This window comes from Cololabis saira, chromosome 17 (assembly GCF_033807715.1).
Source record: "Cololabis saira isolate AMF1-May2022 chromosome 17, fColSai1.1, whole genome shotgun sequence".
Taxonomy (NCBI): Eukaryota; Metazoa; Chordata; class Actinopteri; order Beloniformes; family Belonidae; genus Cololabis; species Cololabis saira.
In genome coordinates this window covers 15,812,474-15,835,954 of record NC_084603.1, presented here as the reverse complement: position 1 = coordinate 15,835,954, position 23,481 = coordinate 15,812,474, and the positions used below count along the sequence as shown (strand labels likewise).

The following is a 23,481-nucleotide window of genomic DNA, read 5'->3' as shown; positions in this document are numbered from 1 at the left end:
TCCATCCTTATCTGTCTGTACCTGCGTGGTTGAGCTTCCCCGATCGCTAGCCTCCACAGATAAACCCTAATTCTGGATCCAGCTACTTAGACGGTCTGATTAGCAGTACGTCACAGAAAGGGGAAGTAATCCGTGTCGGGGGAACAGGAATAGCGCCGTTGGGAGGGGCCAGAGCAGAGACAGAGCTCCACAGCCAACCAGTAATCCCCGCTTAGATAACCCCAGGGCCGGGAGAGAGGGAGGGAGCTGGGGCAGGCGGTGGGACGTCACGTCGTTCGTGGGAGTCGGAGCAGTCAGTGTCCTCTTATCCCTCGGACACGGTGCAGCCGGAGCAGGAGAGGGATTCAGCGATTCAGCGTCCAGAGACTCGTCGGAGCGGAAGGGGAGAGTCTCTCAACCAGGATGAACTTTGCTGCCCAGTTGTTCTACTCCAGCTACCTGAACGAGCGACTCGAGAGACTGTTTTCACCGAAGCCTGCGATTAAAGCCGGCGAGGACAATGACCCCTTCTGGCAGAGGTGGGAAACTGATACTGAAGACCTCTCTCCCCAACCCAGAGCTCCCGCCTAGTAGCACAACTACCTTCCGTTTAGAATTCAGAGATAGTTCCCTGTCCACCTTAAACACCTGTACCCCCAAGTTTACACTCTCTCCTCCCATGTTCCCCCTCTTTGCCTCATTCCCCTCCATGTTTCCAGTTAAGTTTGATCAGATTTAGTTTGTCGCAGAGGGAAATTAAGAGGGAGAATTGGTGAGAGGTTGTGCGTCTGCTGCTGGTTAAAATTAAATTCAGGGTTGAATCGTCACACTGCAAAAACTAAAAAAAATCTCATTACACTTAAAACAAGACTCATTACTGGAAAAAAAACAACAATTTTCACCTGTTTCAAGTAGATTTTCCCTTAAAATAAGTAGGAAAATCTGCCAGTGGGACAAGATTTATCTTCTCATTACAAGCAAAAAAATCTTGTTCCACTGGCAGATTTTTCTACTTATTTCAAGTGAAAATTTACTTGAAACAGGTGAAAATTGTCAAATAACAAGTTATTTTTCTGGTGATGACTCTTGTTTTAAGTGTAATGAGATTTTTTTGACTAAAAATGAGACATTTGAACTAGAAATAAGACAAATATTCCTGGTAAGATTTTGAGTTTTTGCAGTACATCCTTTTGCAAGGTCGAGGGGAAGTCGAGGGGATATTAAGATAAACCAAGAAAAAAGATGCAGATCTGGAAACATTCTGTTTTTTTATCTTACTGAGATATAATTTACTCATTGAGTCCTTGGTATACTCTTAAATGTTTCATAAATACGTCTTTTATGCCGTAATTGCACTGCAAAAACAGCCCTGCTGGAAATAGGCCTAATATTCCTAAATCTAGTCAAATTTGTCTTATTATGAGCAAAAATATCTCAGCCAATGGAGTAAGAAAGATTTTCTTGACTAGAACTCCTAAAAAAGGCAACATAGCCTGAAAACAGTCTTCTTATTTCATGAAAAAAGGCTTTTTAACTTTCTAAGAAATTGATTTTTTGCAGTGTAGCCTACCTGCAAAATCTCAAATCTAGCAAATTACAGTTAATTTTTTTTTTTTTTTAATTTTTTATTTATCCTTTATTTATCCAGGAAAGTCCGATTGAGATACAATATCTCTTCTGCCAGGGAGTCCTGGTCAAGATGGCAGCAGAAAAATAAATTCAGTTTCATATAAAAGAAAATACATTCAAGGACAAGTAACTTTACAAAAAATAAAAACATATCAAAACAAGAAACAAACATAAAACATACAAGGATCAGAAAGCTAAAAATAATTCATGACAAGAATGACACTTGATTAAAAACAATGACATTGTTCTGTGAAAACTGATTTTAACACATTAAAACAAGCAACAATACCCAGAATTCCTTGTCTTTCAGGTAACTACACAAACATACTCTTATTTGGTTTTCCTTGGTCTTGAAAAGTTCTAAGAATTCTTAATTGTTGGCGTCTGTCCCTCGTTGCTTTGATGTAACGAGTCAGTTTTAAACCCGTCATCAGATCTCAGCTGGAGACAAGATTTCTAGTAAAATATTTAACGTCCAATCAAATCGTTTCACTGCCGTTGACTGATTTTTATCCTGGAATTCTGCGTTTATTTCTTCAGCGGCTGAAGTCTTAAGGGAGGAAGCACAATTTCTATTCCCAGATGAACCTTTCCAGCCCAACAAAGCCTCCAGTTACGTTGCTTAAATGTTAAAGAAGACAGTAAAGGTCAGCATTAAAAGGACCCAGAGAAGCCGAGGGAGCGATGATGAAAGCCTGAAATACACTGCCCTGAAATATCTCCTTCACATTATGCTTTGTCCTCACGTCAGGGTTTTATTTGTAGTTGTGAAGTAAAAGAAGCCATTGTTTACGGCTCCAGCTCCTCATCCTCTCCTTTGATTAGTCTCTCGGAGGCGGCTTCCATGTTTTCCTCCCTCTTTGATGCTGTTTTTGAACTCTGCCTTTGAACAGAAACAACATAATTACAGGTGGAGCCGAGGACTTTTATTTTTCATTAACAATCGCGATGGGAGCTCTCCATGAACACGACCCTTAAAATAACCACCGAGAGAGAACAGTGATGGATCTGGAGACCAGGGCAAAGGTTAAGGTGTTGTTTATGTTGGATTATGGGGTATAAATACAGCAGAGAGACTTGCTTGGGAAAGCAGCGCCATCTGGTGGCTAATGCTCATGATTTCAGTCCACTGAACTCACAAAAGCACCTCCATCTGTGGATTATTATCAAATTCTGCTATTAATGCGCTTGGATCTCTGCTGTAGATCTAAAAATGCGTTTCATCCACCGTAACGCAGTCTCAAACTGATAGTCTAACCCTCTGGATCTGCTTTAGTGGCTAAGTATATGACTTAATCTTCACTGGTAACAGTAATCCTATTGTTCTGTCTTTACTCTGAAGAAGCTCAGTTCTCATAAATTATGTTGTGACTCAAAGTTTTGAAGAGTTTTATTATTATTTAGCGGTTTTAGTGGCATCTCTTAACATTTTTATGCTGATGACATCCAGTTATATTGTTCTTTTAAACCAAACGATTTTAACCAATTGTCCATTTTAAACAACTGTTTGGATGCAATTAAGATTTGGATGGTTGATAACTGTCTTCAATTAAATTCAGACAAGACAGAAGCCCTTATAGTCGCTCCTGAAAATCATATCCCAAACATAAAACAATATATGGGGTCTTTAAGTGCCTGTGCTCAGCATAAGTTAAGAAACTTAGGTGTCATCTTGGACCAATCTCTGTCACTCGACAATCATGTCAGTCATCTTGTGAGTTCATGCTTTTTCCAATTAAGGAATATTGCTAAATTAAGATCCGTGGTTACCAAGGTTGAGATGGAGATGGTTGTTCATGCTTTTATTTCTTCTCGCTTAGATTATTGTAATTCTCTTTTTACCTGTTTAAATCAGACCTCCTTCAAATCGTCCCCAAACTGTCCAGAATGCAGCAGCCCGGCTTTTAACTTGTAGTAATAAGAGAACACACATCACTCCAATTTTATCCTCTCTTCACTGGCTTCCCATTAAATTTCGCATCCATTTTAAAATACTGGTGCTAACTTTCAGAGCTTTGCATGGCCAAACACCACAATATATCGCTGACCTCCTCCTACTTTATGCGCCAAATCGGGCTCTTAGATCAGCACACCAATCGTTACTGTCTGTCCCACAAACTCATTATAAATCCAGATGTGACCGTGCTTTTCAAGCTGTTGCGCCAAAATTATGGAATGCTCTCCCTTCACAACTGCGTTCTCTAGACTCATGTGAAGGCTTTATGAAGCAGCTGAAAACGTTTTTATTCAGACAGGCTTTTGGTTAACCGTTCATTTATTGTGTCTCTGCGTTGCTGCTATGTTTTTAATTGTGCGTTGGGACTATGTTTTTAACATGCCAGCCCAGTGCTGTTTTCTGTACCTTGTTAATTTTAACTAGGTTTTTATATATATGTATACTATTGGTATCTTTTCTTTTTAATCTCTTTTAATTTGTGTGCCTTCTTTTAATGTAAAGCACTTTGTGATTTTATATCTGTGAAAGGTGCTATATAAATAAACTTTACTTACTTACTTATTCAAGCTACAACAACGGACCAGGTGAGAAACTGAGTTCAGCAAAGTCATTGTCTTATTCCACATCCATTCAGTGAGATTTCATAAATCACACTGGCCTGTTTTTAGCCCTAAATTGCCTCTTAGTCGCTGTGTCTCTGTAAAAGGAAGAGCCAAACATCCCAGTCAATCATAAATTGACCGATCAATCTAAACTGTTTCAGAAAGTGGAAGCTGGGCTGACATGGAAAGTGAATGTATCGATTTATGTCAGAGTCAGGGCTGGCAGCGTTCAAGGTTATGGCTTACTGATACAAATGCTGGGATCACTTTTATTTTTCATCCAAAGAGGAAAAATATTGTTGCTTTTAAAATGTTTTAACATGCATTCTCTAAAGTTAAAGTTAGTAGAACTGTGTATTTCTGTGTTGTAGCCTTAGCGCATCAGTAAACTGTGGTGGGCTGCGTCTGCTGAGCAGTAATATTAACATCATTGAATCATGTTGAAGAAGCTTGCAGATTAAGCAGTTATTAATGTAATTAATAGAAGTCCAGCTCATTGCCTTTTACTTATATCAGATCTTTCTTTTTTTACAGCTTTAAAGCATTTTTGAGGGATAATTTTCTGCATCCATCTACTCCCGTGCAGGGTTGCGTTACCCCTAGGTTTAATGAGGAGCGCTTTTGAAGCCTCTTTTTCTTCGTACCTTCCCTCAAGCCTCCTCAGTTTGATCAGCGTAAATGAGCTACTTTAGCTTGACTGATGTATTTTATATAAACCTTTAGTCCTAATTAATGACTTTTTATTCATTCTGATCAAGTCTGTCCAATGGAAAATCTGTCATTTGAAGAAAAGGAAAGATTATTTGTGGACTACATTTCATATACAAGACAATTCCCAGTGCTTTACATGAAAAGTTTATTTTTTAAATGCATTTAAATGCAGAGTTTAAAAGCTCAGCTGAAGAAGTCAAAGTGGTTGTAGAGGTGCCAGTGGACATCTGCACAAGCGTCTAAAAGGGATGACATTTAACAATTTACTATATCACTGTCAATCACAAGATCAAGTTTAATTTAGTTTAGTTTAGTTTATTTATTTAGCAATATAAGACAAATTGAACAATAAATGTAAAAACATTGAAATAACATGCAAGGAAAGGAAGAAGCCTGGTGGCTTATATAGAATCCTTTCCATATATGAATAAAAAACAAAACCAAAGCTACACCAAGCCCCTAATTCACATAATTTTGATGCTTTTTATAATTTTACCTGATGGGGCTCAAAAACAACTCACCCCCTGTACAGTTGTCATGACAATGAAACTGAAACTATGGAGACCAAAACTATTTTTTGTCTACTGCAAAGTGAAATTAAAACCCCTTTTTTTGTCATATTAGTCGAGCAAGGCAGCGTTTGTGAGTGAGGCGGGTTTTAAGCAACGACTCATACTGAAGCAGCTGCTCCAAACAACCAAGACGGCTGCTGTCATCATCTTCAAGTTTTTTCTTCTGTCATCTAGAAATCAAGGTCCAACCCAGAGGAATCAGACTAAGAACCATTGGCCAGGCTCGCACCAATGCTCTCTGGGAGGATAAATGTCATTATCTGACGGTTAAGAGCCGAACAACAGCCTTTCATACCCAAGAATCTGTCAAAGCGGCTCACTTTTTATCTCTGGAGTTTATAACGGCACAGCGACAGCAAATAGTAAATTACAAGTCAACATAATATTCCCTATAAGTGGGTTATGAATATCTTTTGTTTCTTCTTTCTTCTTTATTTCATTCATTAAAAGAAAAACAAAATAGTTCAATATAATTATATAAACAAATCTCTTTCCTTGAATGAAAAGGAACAGAAAGACGACTAAGCTTATTTTATCTGTCCCTTTTTCCTAAGAAACCAATTTCAATTAATGTAATAATAAAAAAAGACAAATTACGCAATTTAAAAAAAACCCTTTCCAAAAAACGTAATTTTATAAAAAACAAACAAACAATCAAAAAAACCAAACCAAAACTACAACAAAATTATAAAATAACACAAAATAGCTGTTGTCAAACAGAGAGTGTCATAAAAAAATTATGACAATGATGCTAAAAAGAGAGAGAGAGAGAAAAAAAGAAAACCCACCTAACTTGACAATTATCATGATATTTCTTCATCAAACTGGCTTTTATTATTCTTTTACATGTAATGTTTGATTTGCATTCTTTGGCTTCTGTATCCAGATTGTTCCATAAACTGATACCTTTTACAGAAACACAAGGTTCCAATAATTTTGCCCTGAATTTTGGTTTTTTAAAGATCTCTGCTCTTTTTAAGTTATACTTGTTTTTTCAAAGTTTTTCTGTATATTGATTGGCAACATATTCTTATGAGCTTTCCACATAATTTGCAGAATTCTGTAGTCCATTAATTCAAGAAATTTCAACAGTTTTAACTAATAATAATGGAATAATGGATTTGAAGGATGACTATATTGTTTTCTACTAATTATTCTTATGGCTTTTTTTTGTAAAATGAAAATAGAATTAGTATATTTTTGCAAGCATTTCCCCAAACTTCAATGCAATAGGTCAGATATGGCATGAGTTGGGCAGAATCAATGCATGTTCCCTTTAATTTTTTTTTATTAAATACTCTCTGAAAACCATGAATGAGATGTACCTGCGGTACTCTACTGCCCTAGTTTTCAGCAACTTGTGCTTTTGATTATTTTACCTTCTTTTCTCATAATTTTATCTCATTTTATTTGTTATTTACTGTTTAATTGTGTCTTGCCGCTTTTAATGTCGATGTAAAACACCATACTTGGCCTTGCTGGGGTTGAAAGTTGAAAGTCGCGTCGAATGGATGGCGTTTTGGCGGGTACAGCGGCTTTCGCGAGTATGATGTTTATTTTGAGCGACAAAAAACAATAAAATATATTTATTGTAATATGTCAAGATCACAATAATCTTTCATTTCGACTGTTGTCTCAAGATTGTACTTCAACATTAATCTTGACATTTCTACTTTTTTCTCGAAATTTCTACTTTTTTCTCGACATTTCGACTTTTTTCTCGAAGTGCATAATGAAAAAAAAATCTTCCCCCAGTTATAACTAATATAGAAACATGCAGCATGTGTTGTCTTCATTCTAAGGCTGATACAAGACTTTTTTTTGCGGCTCCAGACATATTTGTTTTTTGTTTTTTTTGGTCCAATATGGCTCTTTCAACATTTTGGGTTGCCAACCCCTGTGGTATACTACGGAATTATTAGGGCCACTTAAAAAAAATAAAAAGAATTCTGAGAAAAAAGTCAGAATTCTGACTTTAATCTCAGAATTCTGAGAAAAAAGTCAGAATTCTGAGAAAAAAGTGGTTATCACTGTTGCCTCACAGCAAGAAGGTCCCCAGTTTGACTCCCAGGCCCGGCAGGGGCCTTTCTGTGTGGAGTTTGCATGTTCTCCCCGTGCTTGCGTGGGTTTTCTCCGGGTACTCCGGTTTCCTCCCACAGTCCAAAAACATGCATATTAGGTTAATTGGTGATTCTAAATTGCCCGTAGGTGTGAGCGTGAGCGTGGTTGTGAGCATGGTTTGTGTGTTTATATGTGGCCCTGTGATGGACTGGTGACCTGTCCAGGGTGTAACCCCTGCCTCTCACCTGAAGTGAGCTGGGATAGGCTCCAGCAGACCCCCGTGACCCTGCAAAGGACAAAGCGGGTATAGATAATGGATGGATTCTGACTTTTTTCTCAGAATTCTGAGATTAAAGTCAGAATTCTGACTTTTTTCTCAGAATTCTGACTTTTTTCTCAGAATTCTTTTTATTTTTTTTAAGTGGCCCTAATACTCTTCCGTACTATACAAATAAACTTGCCTTGCCTTAATTTATCTCAGGATAAATAATACCAACTTTAGTTCACATTTTACTGCTAAAATGGAGAAACCAGCGTAACTTTGCGTGTGGTGTGATGTGTGCAGGGAGGAGCTGCGTCTGGGCCCCTGCCAGCCCGGCGGCTCCTACAGCTGCGACCCGTTCTGCAACGGCGCCGTGGGCCGCGCCTCCACCCTCATCGAGCCCGAGCGGCTGAAGGACTTCGGCGAGGAGGATCTGCTCAACGGAGACGTGAAGGTGTTCGAGACCAAAGTGGTGGGAGGTCCCGAGATCAAGCTCATGGATCCGCCCAAGACCCGGAGGCTGAGCGAGTTCCGGATCGTCCCCAGGCCTCCGATCCAGTACCTGCGCTTCGAGGACATCAGCGCCGCCGCCTTCAGGATCCAGTCAGGGATCCAGAAGACGCCGTGTACGGTACGCTTCCTCGATAGCCGCCTGGCTTCCTTTTTTGACCCCAACAGATAGTATTCCCAGGTACTAGCAGTACTGGAGTTGAGGGGGGATGAGAGGGGATGGCATCCCCCCCTGAAATGAAAACGGTCAAAATCATCCCCCTGTAAAACTGCCATCCCCCCTTTCCATCCCTTATGTAATTTCATCAATGAATGTGGTTTTACTGCTATTTCAACATTTAGAGTCATCACCAGAAAAATAACACCAGAAAAATAACTTATTTGACAATTTTCACCTGTTTCAAGTACATTTTCACTTGAAATAAGTAGGAAAATCTGCCGTGGCGGTGGGACAAGATTTTACGGAGCCCCTCTGGTGACATTTGAAAAAAATAAAATAATGCGTGGCCACGCATTATTTTATTTTTTTCAAATGTCACATGTTATTACTACACTCGCCATGACAATACTCTTGCTCTTTAATATAAATATACTATAATTACCGTTATTAAAGATGAATAACCATCCCACCAAGGAAGTTGCATCCACGAAGTCCAGACAGTAGGTTATAATGCCATCCACGAGTAAAATAATGCGTGGGCACGCATTGATTATCTCGTGGCCACGAGATATTAATGCGTGGCCACGCATTTTTTTTTTTTTTTTCAAATGTCACCAGAGGAGCTCCGTAAGATTTATCTTCTCATTACAAGCAAAAAAATCTTGTTCCACTGGCAGATTTTTCTACTTATTTTAAGTGAAAATCTACTTGAAACAGGTGAAAATTGTTGTTTTTTCCAGTGATGAGTCTTGTTTTAAATGTAATAAGGTTTCTTTTACTAAAATGAGACATTTTAACTAGAAATAAGACAAATATTCTTGTTAAGATTGTGAGTTTTTGCAGTGATCCATGTTACTTATCCTGTGAAGGACAGAGTCATATTGATAAGTTCAGAAAAGTGTTTTTTATGGTTGTATTTTGATGTATTTGATGTAAGCCCAGTGGATATTTAAAGCTTACAGAAGGCTGCATTTAACTGCTGCTATGTCATTCCTGCAGTATTTCTGCAGGTGTTTTGGTCACTGCTATTATTTGTAATATATTATATTATTTGTAATCAGCACAAATTATCTGTCCCCATATGATAAAATCCACCATCCCCCCTGATTGTTTTTTACAACTCGAGTACTCTGTACTATCAAGTGATTTATGCAGCTTGTTTGTGTGTTCTCTCCAGTACTCCAGACTGTCCAAACAGTACGGGATGGAGATCTACCTGAAGAAGGAGCACCTGCACTACACGGGCTCGGTGAAGGAGCGGGGAGTGCTGTACCTGCTCACCTCCCTCACGCAGGTAAAACCGGCCGGGCTGTACCTGCTCACCTCCCTCACGCAGGTAAAACCGGCCGGAAGGAGGTCAAACCTGACGGGATGATCCCTCTCTGTTGGCCGTGATCGGCCCTGCGTGCTGGTGCGAGCGCTAACACGTTTGACAGGCTGTTGCAGAGCTGTGGGGATAAATATAGTCAAAGGTCACGGCCTGCCGTCTTTTTTCTTTTTTTCTGCTATGCAAAATCTTTTATTACTTCTTACTCGTAAAGTACAGCAACAGTAAAAATGCTTCATCTACGCAAAGTGAGAAAGATCCTTTCATTTTTGTAGTTGGACTAAAATAAAACACTAATGTTGTGTTATTGGATGACATTAGAGGGAATCACAATGTGGACGTATTTTGATGCAGTATCATGGACAACTTAACATCTTAACAACAATACTAAGTACATTAAGTACAGAACTGTCTCAGAAAATTAGAATATTGTGATAAAGTCCTTTATTTTCTGTAATTAAAAATTAAAAATTTAAATTTAAAAATATCCTATCTCAAAAAATTAGAATATTCTGGGAATCTTAATCTTAATCATGATCAGCAATATTAAAATAATAAAAGGCTTGCAATATTTCAGTTGATTTGTAATGAATCCAGAATGTATGACATTTTTGTTTTTTTTTAATTGCATTACAGAAAATAAAGAACGTTATCACAATATTAAAATTTTCTGAGACAGTCCTGTATGTGGTAAAACAATTCCTGTCATTTAATTAAGAGAAAGATGGTGTTATACATTAATGTGGACACAGGTTAGCGTCTTACCGACTGAGGTTCTATTTTCGACCTGAAGACGAGACGCTGCACATCCTCTGACCTTCATCTGCAGTCAGGATAAACATGAAGGGCTGTTTCTTATCTTAGGTAGTTATTATTATTTTTTTTTTATTCTTTATTTCATTAATTAAAAGAAAAACAAAACAGTTCAATATAATTACAACTAATCTCCCTTGAATGAAAAGGAACAGAAAGAAGACTAAGCTTATTTTATCTGTCCCTTTTTCCTAAGAAATCTATTTCTACACCTGAGTAAACATAGATTTCCATTCCTCCTATTTCCACGATATATGTCACTGTTTTCCAACAGATACAATAAAGTTAATGATTAGACATTTGTACAGATGCTTGTTTTAAAGCCAAGATACAACTACATGTGATCTCATAAGAACCAGTGGCGGTTGGTGCATTTCACACTTAGGCCTTCAGTGATGTCCAACTTAGTCAATAAATACTGTACCTTTCATTACTCATTACTATTATTTAGCAGACGCATTATGCCAGCATTATGCCAGCATTTATAAGTTGTGTACAAAATGGGCTATTATCCGGCGCTTTTAAAATATCAACAAACCCGTATTAGCAATTAAAACATATCTGGTATGCTACTGTCAAAACTTCAATATAAAAGGGTCTTTAAAATTATGTTCCAAAAAGTTTTATTAAATGAGTCCACAAAGAATAGCCAGCTTTAACAAGATGTAAGATTCGCCAATGCGCCAGATTTACTTATACTGCAGAACGGCAAGATATTCTTGTTCCATTTTCAGTATATTTGTCATTTTAGTTCGTTATTATGGATTTGATATGAAGGAAATACATTATAAAAACATATTAAACGTGAAAGAAATTAATAAAACATTTGCACTCACCAAAACAGTTGTGTCCCCCAAAACACTTACCGTATTTTCCGCACTATAAGGCGCACCTAAAAAGCCTTTAATTTTCTCAAAAACCGGCAGTGTGCCTTATATACGATCATTACAGTAATGTCTGTTACTGTAGTCAGGGGGATTGTGGGTAATGTAGTTGGTGTTGCCGAAGTAACGGCGCTAAAAACGTCAGGAATCGTCACAGACGTTCAAGACGACAGCAGCAACGCTGACTCACATAATGGCGACTTTGACGAGACGGAGCAAAGCTGGTTTTTATTTTGTTAATAAAACAGCTTTTCCTGTAGCGCAGCTCCATCAGGTAGATACGTAACTCAACCCCAGCCACTATAGTATGGTATTTTACCAGATATTTAGTGCGCCTTATAATGCGGTGCGCCTTATATATGGAAAAGGTTTTAAAATACGTCATTCATTGAAGGCGCGCTTTGTAATTCGGTGCGCCTTATAGTGCAGAAAATACGGTATTTCTAACTCAAACTGATAAGTATCGATATCCAATCACAGATCGTGTAAATGTCACATTCAACGTGAGGCCAGCTACAGTAGAGGCCTTACTGACACAACTCGTGATCTGATTGGCTATCGCAAATATCTATCAACTGTATTTGCCCGAATTGTTGATTTTAAAGGCCCGGGCAGGTTTCCTACAAAATAAAATAGATGAATTCTGATGGGAGAAAAACTAACCTAAAAACAACAGCACTGGAAGGAGGATAATATGAATTTGGATATTTGGAGTAAATTAACCCAAATAATCATCCAGGGAACAAGTAATTATCTCCCCATTTTTTTATCTTCATATCAGGCCTCCTATGTTGACTAATTGGACTACTTGCTAATGGATAGTCAACCATATTCTACTGCTGGTTCCAGGTTCCAGAGTGGATGGAGGTCACACCAGAGCTTGACTGACTCCCCCCAGTCCTCATATTTAAACATGGATGGACAGATTTAGTCATAAATAAATGCAACGTAAAGATAGCATCATAGGTCAGCACACCATGCGTCCTCATTCTGTCCATATTTGGATTAACTGGTGCTTTCATGGGTGAGAAGGTTTGTCCAGTTTGACGGACGCACATCTTAGCATCTGAATCACCAGCTGAAAGTGCAGGTTCTGTCTCGTGTGTGTATCTAACGTGAGTGTCCGTCCCTCCAGGAGGAGCAGAGGAAGGGCGTGATCGTGGCCACCGACTGTAACTTCAGCATGGCCGTGGCTCACCACGCGGTGGAGCTGAAGATCCCGGTGTTCGTCATCATGCCGTCGTGCTGCTCCTCCCCCCGTCTCAGGATCTACAGGGACTACGGGGCCATGGTCATCTCCTACGGCAGCACCAGCCAGGACTCCCAGAAACACGCCCGGCACCTGGCCAAGGAGAACGGATACCTCTACCTGGAAGAGTCAGTGTCTCTCCGGGGAGTGTTTACAGCACAAAAGAGAAACTAGTTTATATCAAAGAACCCTGTAGAACAGGGGTCGGCAACCCAAAACGTTGAAAGAGCCATATTGGACCAAAAACACAAAAGACAAATATGTCTGGAGCCGCAAAAATGAAAAGTCTTGTATCAGCCTTAGAATGAAGGCAAACACATGCTGCATGTTTCTATATTAGTTAGAACTGGGGGGACTTTTTTTTTTATTATGCACTTTGAGAAAAAAAAGTTGAAATGTCGAAAAAAAGGCAAAATGTCGAGATTAATGTTGAAGTACAATCTCAAGAAAAAAGTCGAAATGTTGAGAAAAAAGTCGAAATGTAGAGAAAAAAGTCGAAATGTCGAGAAAAAAGTCAAAATTTTGAGAAAAAAGTCAGAATGTCAAGATTAATGTTGAAGTATAATTTCCAGAAAAAAGTCAAAATGTTGAGAAAAAAGTCAAAATTTCGAGAAAAAAAAAATTTGAGATTAAAAAGGAAAGGAAAACGAGGACAAAAAGAGAAAAAAAAGTAAGAGAAAAAAAGAGGAACAAAAATAAAAAAGAAGAAAAAATGGAAAACAAATTTAAAAAAAGAAAAGGAGAAAAAAAGAAAAAAAAGAAGAAAAAAGAAGAAAAAACAGAAAAAAAAAGGTCAAACATTTTTGAAAAAGCTCCAGGAGCCACTAGGGCGGCGCTAAAGAGCCGCATGCGGCTCTAGAGCCGCGGGTTGCCGCCCCCTGCAGTAGAAGCTTTGGCATTTCGGCCATTGCAACGGTTCCCATGATATACCACGAGTTTGCAGCCAATGTTGTGCCTCTGTTGCACCTTTCCTGATCTATATTTCATTCAGAGCTTATAATGCTTCTGTTATCCAGCCGTTGCTACCTCTCAAGCAGACACAGGGGGTTGAGCTTGAGTAAAATCTTGCACCAAACCACCTCTGCAGGTTCCTACGGCACCGCAAGGTGGAGTAAAGGTGCTACAGGGCCGTGATGAACCGGCTCTGTGAATTGTGTTAAACTTTCCAAGTCAAAGGAATTTCGTCTTGTTTTCAAATGTCTGGAAAATCTGAACAAACAAGATGAATTTTGAAAGTTTACAACCTACAGAGGACATGACCTCAAGAGTTGGCACCACCTAGAGAGATCATGGTACATAGACAACATAGCTTATTTCACAGATTTGTTTGCACCATAATTCACCAAAGTTTGTTAACAAAGCCTAGAACAGTTTGCTTTCCTTTTGTTCATTAAGAACATGGACAACTAGTTATTTATCTAATATTCTGCATAGATTAATACGAAACACTGTACAACTACTGTAGGCTTCGGGTGTCATACAGTCTAATCTGTGTTAGCTGTTGTGCTAACTACAAGCCAGAGTTGAAAAGGGTTTTTCCTTGAATTTCATTTGAGTAACACAGCATATTAATCAGCACGACCCCCATGGCGGGTCAACACTCCCTTCTCTTCCCCCAGTTGTCGCCACTGAAGAAATGCCACACTAAGATTAACTTTTTAAATTTCAGACTTTGTTTTAATAGCCAGTTTTTGGGTTGTTTGCTAGCGATTGAGCTGGTTCCACTGATGACTAATGACCACCGATCACTGAGCATGCATGAGACAAGTGCATGTTAATACGATGGAAATAAGCAAAAAGTCCAGTTGATCGGCAGTTTGGGTGATGAATCATTTTTCTCTGCCCAAGAAAAATAATTAGGCTTTTGTTATAAAGCGACTCCACAGATTACAGATATTATCATAACGATAAAAGACATATTATACCTCCTAAGTCATAAATCAAGCATCTGCAGTTGTCTATGATAATAGAACGGGGCCCAAACATGGAGCCCTGTGGAACCCCTGTAGTTCTGTGCTGTTCTCTGTTTAAACACATGTCTCTTTGCTGATTGCCAGAGATGAAAACGCAGCGTACCTGGCTGGACTGGGCACCGTGGGCATGGAGATCTACGAGCAGGTGCCCAAAGTTGATGCTGTGATTGTTCCTGCGGCCGGCCAGTACGGCCTCCTGGCGAGCACCGCCGCCGCCATCAAACACCTCAACGCTGAGACGCTGGTCATAGTGAGTACACACTGATCACTCAGACTTACACTCAGATTGATAGCTACTACTTAGTTATAGTTATACAAGCTATACCTGGCCGGTGTCTACACCATTTACACCCCGGCTTCAGCCAAACATTGAGAGACTATCTGCCTCCAAAAACCCAGACTGGTTCCTCCAGAGAGAAGTCTGATAACTGAAGGCTCCGCCTCCTTTTCTACCTTTGGAAACTCTGGGCATCACAAGTAAACCTGCAGTCTGAGAGTGAAGCGTTCTGTTGGAATAATAAGGAACTATCAGGTCTTTAAGATAAGAAGTTTAGCTGTTTAGAGTTTTCTGTGAAGAAACGAACTTTAATGATTCCATCGTTGATTTCGAAAGAATTCAATGAGGAGAAGCTAAAAATTGGTGAAATATGATCTCCCCAGTTAATCCTCATCAGAAATCTTGCTGCAGTATTTCTGTCAGGCATAGCGATAATTAGTGATGCACCGAATGTTCGGTAACCAAAATTGTTCGGCCGAAAACAGCAAAAAAACACTTTCGGTGTTCGGTGGAATAAGTGGGGGAAAAAACGAACAATTAATAACGTCATGTTTAGATGATGCAAAAGAAGTGGATAAAACAAAGTAAATAAAAAGAAAATCAATCCCTTTCCCATATTAATACTTGTTTGGGAAAGGAAGTGATTTTATTTTTCTTTATTTTATCCACTTATTTTTTCACTTTTTTTACAATGCACTTTAATGCATTTTTTTTTGTTTTAATGCCTATGTTACAATTTTTCAGCAGTCAGTTATAGGCCTAATGTAAACTCAAAGATGGCCAAAAACATTATTTTGCCAATTTATTTATTTTAAGTTATTGTGCTTTGTTGGTATAATGTCTGCTGGAATATTTTAAAAAAATGCTGGGAAATGTTCAGTTGTTCATGTTCAAGAAATATTTTCTACCTTGTAATTTTGTAAAAGATTTTTTTCTTTGAAAAGCATGCCTAAAGCACATTTATTTGATATATGCAATGGTGAAAAAATTTGCTAAATAAATGGAAAAACTGCGAAAAACCATGTTCGGTATGTTATTCGTTATTCGGCCAAGTGTTTATTATTTTTTTCAGTTTCGGTTCGGCCACAAATTTTCATTTCGGTGCATCACTAGCGATAATACTTATCACGAATACTACAAAATAATAATAATACTTTCTTCAACAGGGAATTGAACCGGAAGGTTTCCCTCTGCTGCTACAGTCTCTGAAAACAGATGGACCAATCACAGCCATGCACGGAAACCCTAATAAGAAACTTTATGGAGGTAAACTGCCCAATGCACATTTCTCCCGCTATACGGTTGATGTTGTTTTCTTTCAATTTTCCTCACACGTGGTGATCTCCTGTCGATCCTCAGATCTAATTGAGCGTTCGCTAGGCACCAACACCTTCCAGCTGGCAAAGAAAATGGTAGATAAAGTCATATCCATCAGGTACTGCACCTCCATGGCACCTTGACTCAAACAGGTTTTCTGGTCACACATGAAAATCTACGTCTGTCATCGCAGCGAGGAGCACTCGCTGGTGGCGATGCTGCGGTTTCAGGAGTTTGAACGCTCCACCGTGGACACAGAAGGAGCCATGGGCCTGGGCGCTATCCTGGCGGGACAACTACCAGAACTAAGAGGAAAAAGGTGGGTAAATTGTATCAATATTGCATATAACCCATACCTGTCAAGTTTTGGATTAAAAAATATGGGAAATTTTCCGCTGCTGTCCCACCAGCCCAACTGAGGAGCAGTATCTTATATTTTAAGACAGATTTACGAGAAATCTAAAATAACTACCTGTCAACCACTTACAATCCACAATTATGTGCTCAGAATCTGATCGGCCGACCTTTGTTGACACTGAAATGCTGTCAACATTCCCATATGTAATTCCTATAATATAGCCTCAACGAAAACACAAAAGGGAATTAAAGCACATTTATTTATTTTAAATATTTTCAGTTTATATACACATGAATGAATGAATGAATGAATGAATGAATGAATGAATGAATGAATGAATGAATGAATGAATGAATGAATGAATGAATGAATGAATGAATGAATGAATGAATGAATAGAATGAATGAATGAATAGCTTTATTGTCGCAGGTCTGGCGTCCCAGCACAGTGAGATGACGACCAGTACAACCCATCCGGGCACAGACAAAACAAATAACATAAAACATGAGTCAACTGGTGAGAACAGATCAGAGAAAGGATGACATTGGGGATGATGGAGGGAAAAAAAAGGCATCCTCATACTGTGTGTAAATACACGGTGTGAAAGTGCAAAAAAACACCTCTGCACAGAGAGCAACATGACAAATTTAACATCACAAGGCTTGCACATGTGTGTGTGGGGGGGGGGGGGGGGGGATGGTTCTAGGGGCAGGGGGGGATCCCGGCACAGTACCCCAAGTGAGCACCACGGCCAGTGGCGCGGCTCTCCAACCTGTTGACTTTGTTGGGGGGGGCTGATAAGAGGGGGGAGCCGAGGAAGGCGTACAGTTGAGGGAGGTGTGGTTATCAGCAAGTGTATGTGTAGCGATTAGTCCGTGAACTTTGCTCAGAGCTGCTCTCAGCCAATGTCCTTGATGTTATCAGGCGGCTCGGTACAGTTCTGAAAACAGGGTCCGCAGATGTTCGTGGGAGAGGGGAGGGTTGGTGTTAGTGGGGGCAGAATCATCTTGTTTACATTCCACCAGAAAGATTGTGACCAGAGCGATCGGCCAAAACCGCCCTGCCAAGGCCAGATTATAGAATCAACAATTATATTGCAAAAACAGGCAGCCTCAGTAATTTTACGTCTGCCTTTTAGTCTCTGGTTCATCAATGGCGACTCCAATCAGACGAATTTGTGATCAATTTCCGCCAAGCCGAGCATCCAACTTCTCCAAGGTCTTATCCATCTTGCCAATGAGCTCAAAGGCCGCCGCCAGCCTGCGATTCTGTTCGAGGATCGTATCCAGCTTACGGCCCTGCTCCCCAACGTCAGAGTCTGAGCGTTGGTCGCCTTGCTTGACCCTTCAGCCACGTCCGGCAGCTCTGAAAGAGCCAAAACAGCTGTCGATGACTTACGCGTTTGTCGGTAGACCAGGAATCCCCCTCCTCCGATCAAGAGGATAATCAAGAGAAATCCTGCTATCATAAATCCAATTATGAAGGGCATCTTCAACGTCCTCGACAGACAGAATCGCCAAACACAAAGGTTTCCAGTATTTGTAGGAATCCATTGTGTATCCAGCAAAAAAATGTCCCATCGGGGCAAGAGGGCTCCCCCTACCCCCTGTCTTCTTGTCACAAAAATTTGGTCAATTGTGCTGAGAGACCAGTTAATCAATTCCATGATTGTAGAGTTTCGGAGGAGTGAAAAGGAGAGACTTTTCTTTTAATTTGTCATTTTCACACATGTGGCTCTCTGGTATTCACTGACAGACATTGGTCCTTCAGAGAAACTAAAATCTTAGTTACACATCTTTCAGAACGGGTAACTAAGCCCCATTCTGCTCCTCTTTAGGAAAGTAAATTTGGTTTTCCATATTTAGAGATATTTACACAAAGTCTTTGCTTTTTTTGGCAGAAATGTCTTGTCTCTCGTTACATCCATCCATCTCTGATTTGTTGTTCCGAGTTTGCTCCCGTTGTTGCTGCTAATCTCGCAAAAACTGCCACCCAGGCTACAGCAGGTGGCAGTTCTTGTGAGACTAGTGACAATTCAGTTTGCAGTTTAAAAATTATTGTATTATAAAACGGGAAATTTACGGGAAAATACTAATACGGGAGGACGGCGGGAAAGAGGGGTGAAATATGGTAGTTTCCCGGCCGAAACGGGAGACCTGACAGGTATGCATATAACCACTTCCTAAAAAAAAACCCTCACTTCTACTCCTACAGAGTCTCAGACCGAAATATTCCTAATCTTTTTGAAGGTGAAAGAGCCGAGAGGGTTTTCTGGAGGATGAGGTGCATCGATGCAGCGATGTCAGCAGTGCTAATCCTTTAAGTTACGGCTAAAACCGGCCTCCCTGGCTCTCTGCTCTCTGCAGGGTGGTGGTGGTGGTGAGCAGCGCCAACATGGAGCCCGAGCTGATGAGGCAGTGCGTGGACCGGGCTCTGGTCCTGGACGAGCGGGTCAGCAAGTTCTCCGTGCAGCTGGGGGAATGGCCGGGAGACATGGCCAAACTGCTGGACGTTCTGTCCAGGGAGGACGTCAGGTGAGGGGAAAAGTGCTGCCTCTGCAGCTTTAATCTCGTCCTGGTGCCACTTTTAATTCCCTCCCGCTTTTTCTGCTTCCTCCCAGGCTGCTGGACGTCTGCCATCGCAGGCACAGCGACAAGTCCGAGCTCTTCAAAGCAAAGGTAGGCGTCTAATCTGTCCTTTTCACCTAATTCTTTGCCCTTCTCCTCCACAATCCTCTCATCGACTTTTCAACCATTGCCAGGAAACTCTCAGCCCGGAGTTACTGGGAATAAAAAGCTCAAAACACTAAAATAACTCCAAAAAAGGATGGATACTTCTGCTATAATAGCTAAAACCTGTTAATGAGGGAACTTGAGTAAAGTACAAACTGATGGACATTAACAATTATAACCAACATAAAACAGTTATTTTAAATACGGGATGGGAAATGTTTAGCTTTTCCGAATCTGCTGCGTCGTTTTCGTCCTCCGAGTCCTGATGTCGGGGTACGGCATAACTCACAGCATAGGGTTCCCCCGCTTTGGAGTGTAAGTCTCGTTGGTTGGACATTAAAGGACAAACTAGGCCTTTAGTATGCAGGAAATACTGACATCTAGTGGCTAAACTGTAGAATACAACCAACATAATTCACCATATCCTTCCAAGCTGAAGGGAGAAAAAATATGTTTTGTGTCCTGAAATGCCCTGAATTCTCAAAACACAGTCTGCACCTGCTGTTTATTATAACAAATGTGACTGTGAGAGAGGCGCTTGTTCACACGGGAGAGCTCCCGTGTGAACCAAGACTTAGCGTGAGAGCTTGCAGGCGGGGGTTGAAGGGGCCCTTTCAACCCCCTCCGCTAGATGTCGTATAAAGACGGAGACAGCCGGAAGTTCGGGTCAAAGTCAGCTGCGGGTCTAGTGCACGACGCCCAGCCGGGTTTATGGCTACTCTGCTTGGACTGTCCGGCTCTCCAGTCCTTCTGTGTCGAGGTAAGAGGTACACCGCCTAGCCCCCTGTGTAATTGTCTGTTGCTTTGCCATTTGCGGGGATAAATTGACACAGAGTTATCCTAGCAAAAGAGCAATTGTGTGTGAGTCTTTCTATATCCACTGCTGGCTAATAAATGTATTCATATATATTATAGCTAAAGCAAGTGTGTGTGTGATTCATTTTTGCGCAGCCGACCACTCTCCAGCCTCTTTAAGTGATTTTCTCCCAAAACACAAGCTTGTACAAAAGGTCCATTTTAGAGCCAATTATTACATTTACATCAAATTAAAACGAGAAAAAAATGGTATTTGTCCAACTGAACTTCCCATAGTCAGATTTAGGTGTCTAATCTTTCCTTTTCACCTAATTCTTTGCCCTTCTCCTCCACAATCCTCTAATCGATTTTCCAACCATTGCCAGGAAACTCTCAGCCCGGAGTTACTGGGAATAAAAATCTCAGAACACTAAAATAACTCCAAAAAGGATGGATAAAAGTATGATCCATACATAAAATCGAAAATAACAAAAAAATGGTGTTTGTCCAACTGAACTTCCTTAGTCAGACTCCTGCGGTTGGAAGTCGAGCTAATCCTTTTACATGACACGAATCTGGTCAAACAGAAGTTACACAATCTGTCTTTCGAATGCATTTCTAAACAAATGGAAAGCTCTAGAGACAATAAGCTTGATCAATGACTTATCTTGAACAAACTGACTAATCTTAATAATAGATTTCCTTGAAACAATAGTGTTGTCTCTCCATCGTTGGACTATTACCCCGCGGCCTTCACTGACTCTGCAGCTCATTCAGCAGCAAAACTCTTGGCTAATCCAGCAGTGACCGGCTCTGAGTGTGTGTGTGTGTGTGATGTCAGAGTGCTAACTGCATGTGTGTATATGTATGTGTGTGTGTTGACAGGTGGAGTGTGTGGTGGAAACCAGAGACAGGACGCAAAGCGCTCAGCTGCGCAAGACGCTGAACGAACGCTACCCTTCGATCCGCTGGCTGGACCGGTGATCGCCACGGCAACCGCTCTCTCGCGCCAACTTCACCCACCCAGAGGAAGATAAAAAAGGTCCAACATGTGAGTGACGTGCAGACGACGAAAGCTGCGTGCACGTACGACACGGGAGCTCTGTTATATCAACCGTATTCAGCCAGTGCTTGTTCAGCAGTGTGTAAACTGGAGAGCCAGGAGATCGTAGGTCAGGTATCGTGGATATAACTGCCATTATTTCTGCTGCTATTGTTGTTGTTCATCTTAAGCGTCCTGCTTAGTGTGAAGTGGTTGAAGAGGAAGATTAGAGTTCTCGCCTGCTTTTAGCTGCAGACCGGTAGATGCAGGTTCACTCCTCCCGTGTACTCACAGATTCAATTAACACAGATATATTTTTCAATTAATAATGTTTTTGAAATACTGTACATATTTCTGTATTTATATTTTCCAAGCGATAGTAAAAAAAAAGTATTCTCTGAATAAAACTGGACAAATGAAGCCTATTTGTTGCTTTGTTTTTGTGATTTTTTTTGCGGTCATATTACAGCCATTCCCACCGGTACAGAATGTACCGAGCCAATTGTAACAGGTCAGTCCCTCCTCCACAGTACACAATCTTTAACCCTCCGGGATAGCTAGAATAATTGTTACACTCTGACCCCTTAGCGCAAAAAATGTGCTTTTCATAAGGTAGCTATAAAACATATTATAAATTAATATTATATTCTACTTTAATTGAGCTAATTTCTTTCACCAATATCTGACCTAAGTATTGATATCACATATCCATGATTTTTTAAAGATTTAACCCTTTAAATGCTAGGTTTTTGTCACGATGCCACCATGTTTTTAGATGAAAAAAACAGAAACATTTAATTATTTTCAATATACTACGTGCAAAGTAGATTTTTTTGTTTTGGGTTATTACAGCCTGGGATATGTCAATGATGAGTAGCAACATTGATTTTCATGCATTATTATTTTTTGTGCGGTGTCAAATACTCACACTTTGACCCCTTAGCGCAAAAAATGCACTTTTCATAAGGTAGCTATACAACATATTATACATTAATATTATATTCTACTTTAATTGAGCTAATTTCTTTCACCAATATCTGACCTAAGTATTGATATCAAATATCCATGATTTTTTAAAGATTTAACCCTTTAAATGCCAGGTTTTTGTCACGATGCCACCATGTTTTTAAATGAAAAAAAAAAACAGAAAAATTGAATTATTTTCAATATACTACATGCAAAGTAGATTTTTTTTGTTTTGGATTATTACAGCCTGGGATATGTCAATGATGAGTAGCATCATTGATTTTCATGCATTATTATTTTTTGTGCAGTGTCAAATACTCACACTTTGACCCCTTAGCGCAAAAAATGCACTTTTCATAAGGTAGCTATACAACATATTATACATTAATATTATATTCTACTTTAATTGAGCTAATTTCTTTCACCAATATCTGACCTAAGTATTGATATCAAATATTCATGATTTTTTAAAGATTTAACCCTTTAATGTCATTCTTTCCTTGGTTGTATGTCCATCTACTGGCATCCGGAGACGGTTTCTTCGTCCCTTGACACGAACTCTTAAGTCAAACTCAAATCCAGAGAAACTGCAGGACGGCTGGCCCGGCTTTAAAGTAGCTTTGCGGTGCCGTTTTCCCGAGAGTAAAAGTGACAGAGGATGTGAGGATAAGTTGTGTCTGTGCCGGCCAGCGCTGATTAAGGGCTGGAGAACAGGTCCAGTGTGGACTGGGCGAGTTAAGACCAGTTAATGCTCTTAAGTTCATAAGCAGAGAGAGGACAACGTGACCCTGCGCTGCAGCCGGTTCTCACGCCGCCCACGTCCACCCAGCAAACGCCTCGTGGTTGGAAGTCACTAAACAGCATCCAGATCTGTCTCTCTGAAGTCCAGGATGTAGAACAACCTGAGATCAGAGCTGCCAAGACCCTTTTGAGCTCGACAAAGGCCAGTGTGTGGGTTATAGTGGACCCTGGTGGCAGTAACTCCAGTCTGCAGCCAAACAAGTAGTGGGAAAGTTTATATACAGGACTGTCTCAGAAGATTAGAATATTGTGATAAAGTTCTTTATTTTCTGAAATGCAAAAATGTCATACATTCTGGATTCATTACAAATCAACTGAAATATTGCAAGCCTTTTATTATTTTAATATTGCTGATCATGGCTTACAGTTTAAGAAAACTCAAATATCCTATCTAAAAAAATTTGAATATTCTGGGAATCTTAATCTTAAACTCTTTTTCTTTTTTCGTCCTTTTTCCTTTCCTTTTTAATCTCGACATTTAAACTTTTTTCTCGACATTTCGAC

The 23,481-nt window shown here is 40.0% G+C and overlaps 1 protein-coding gene across 1 annotated transcript; it reads left to right on the top strand.

Moving 5' to 3' along the window:
* The first annotated feature begins 240 nt into the window (after positions 1-240).
* Positions 241-21,635, top strand: LOC133464159 (L-threonine ammonia-lyase). Its single transcript, XM_061746194.1, has 11 exons — positions 241-518; positions 8,077-8,404; positions 9,621-9,737; positions 12,603-12,844; positions 14,774-14,939; positions 16,133-16,232; positions 16,326-16,401; positions 16,477-16,602; positions 19,008-19,175; positions 19,262-19,319; positions 21,054-21,635. Exons 1-11 carry the CDS (start codon positions 403-405, stop codon positions 21,150-21,152), a joined length of 1,596 nt encoding a protein of 531 aa, XP_061602178.1. The 5' UTR covers positions 241-402; the 3' UTR covers positions 21,153-21,635.
* Positions 21,636-23,481: the final 1,846 nt, after the last annotated feature.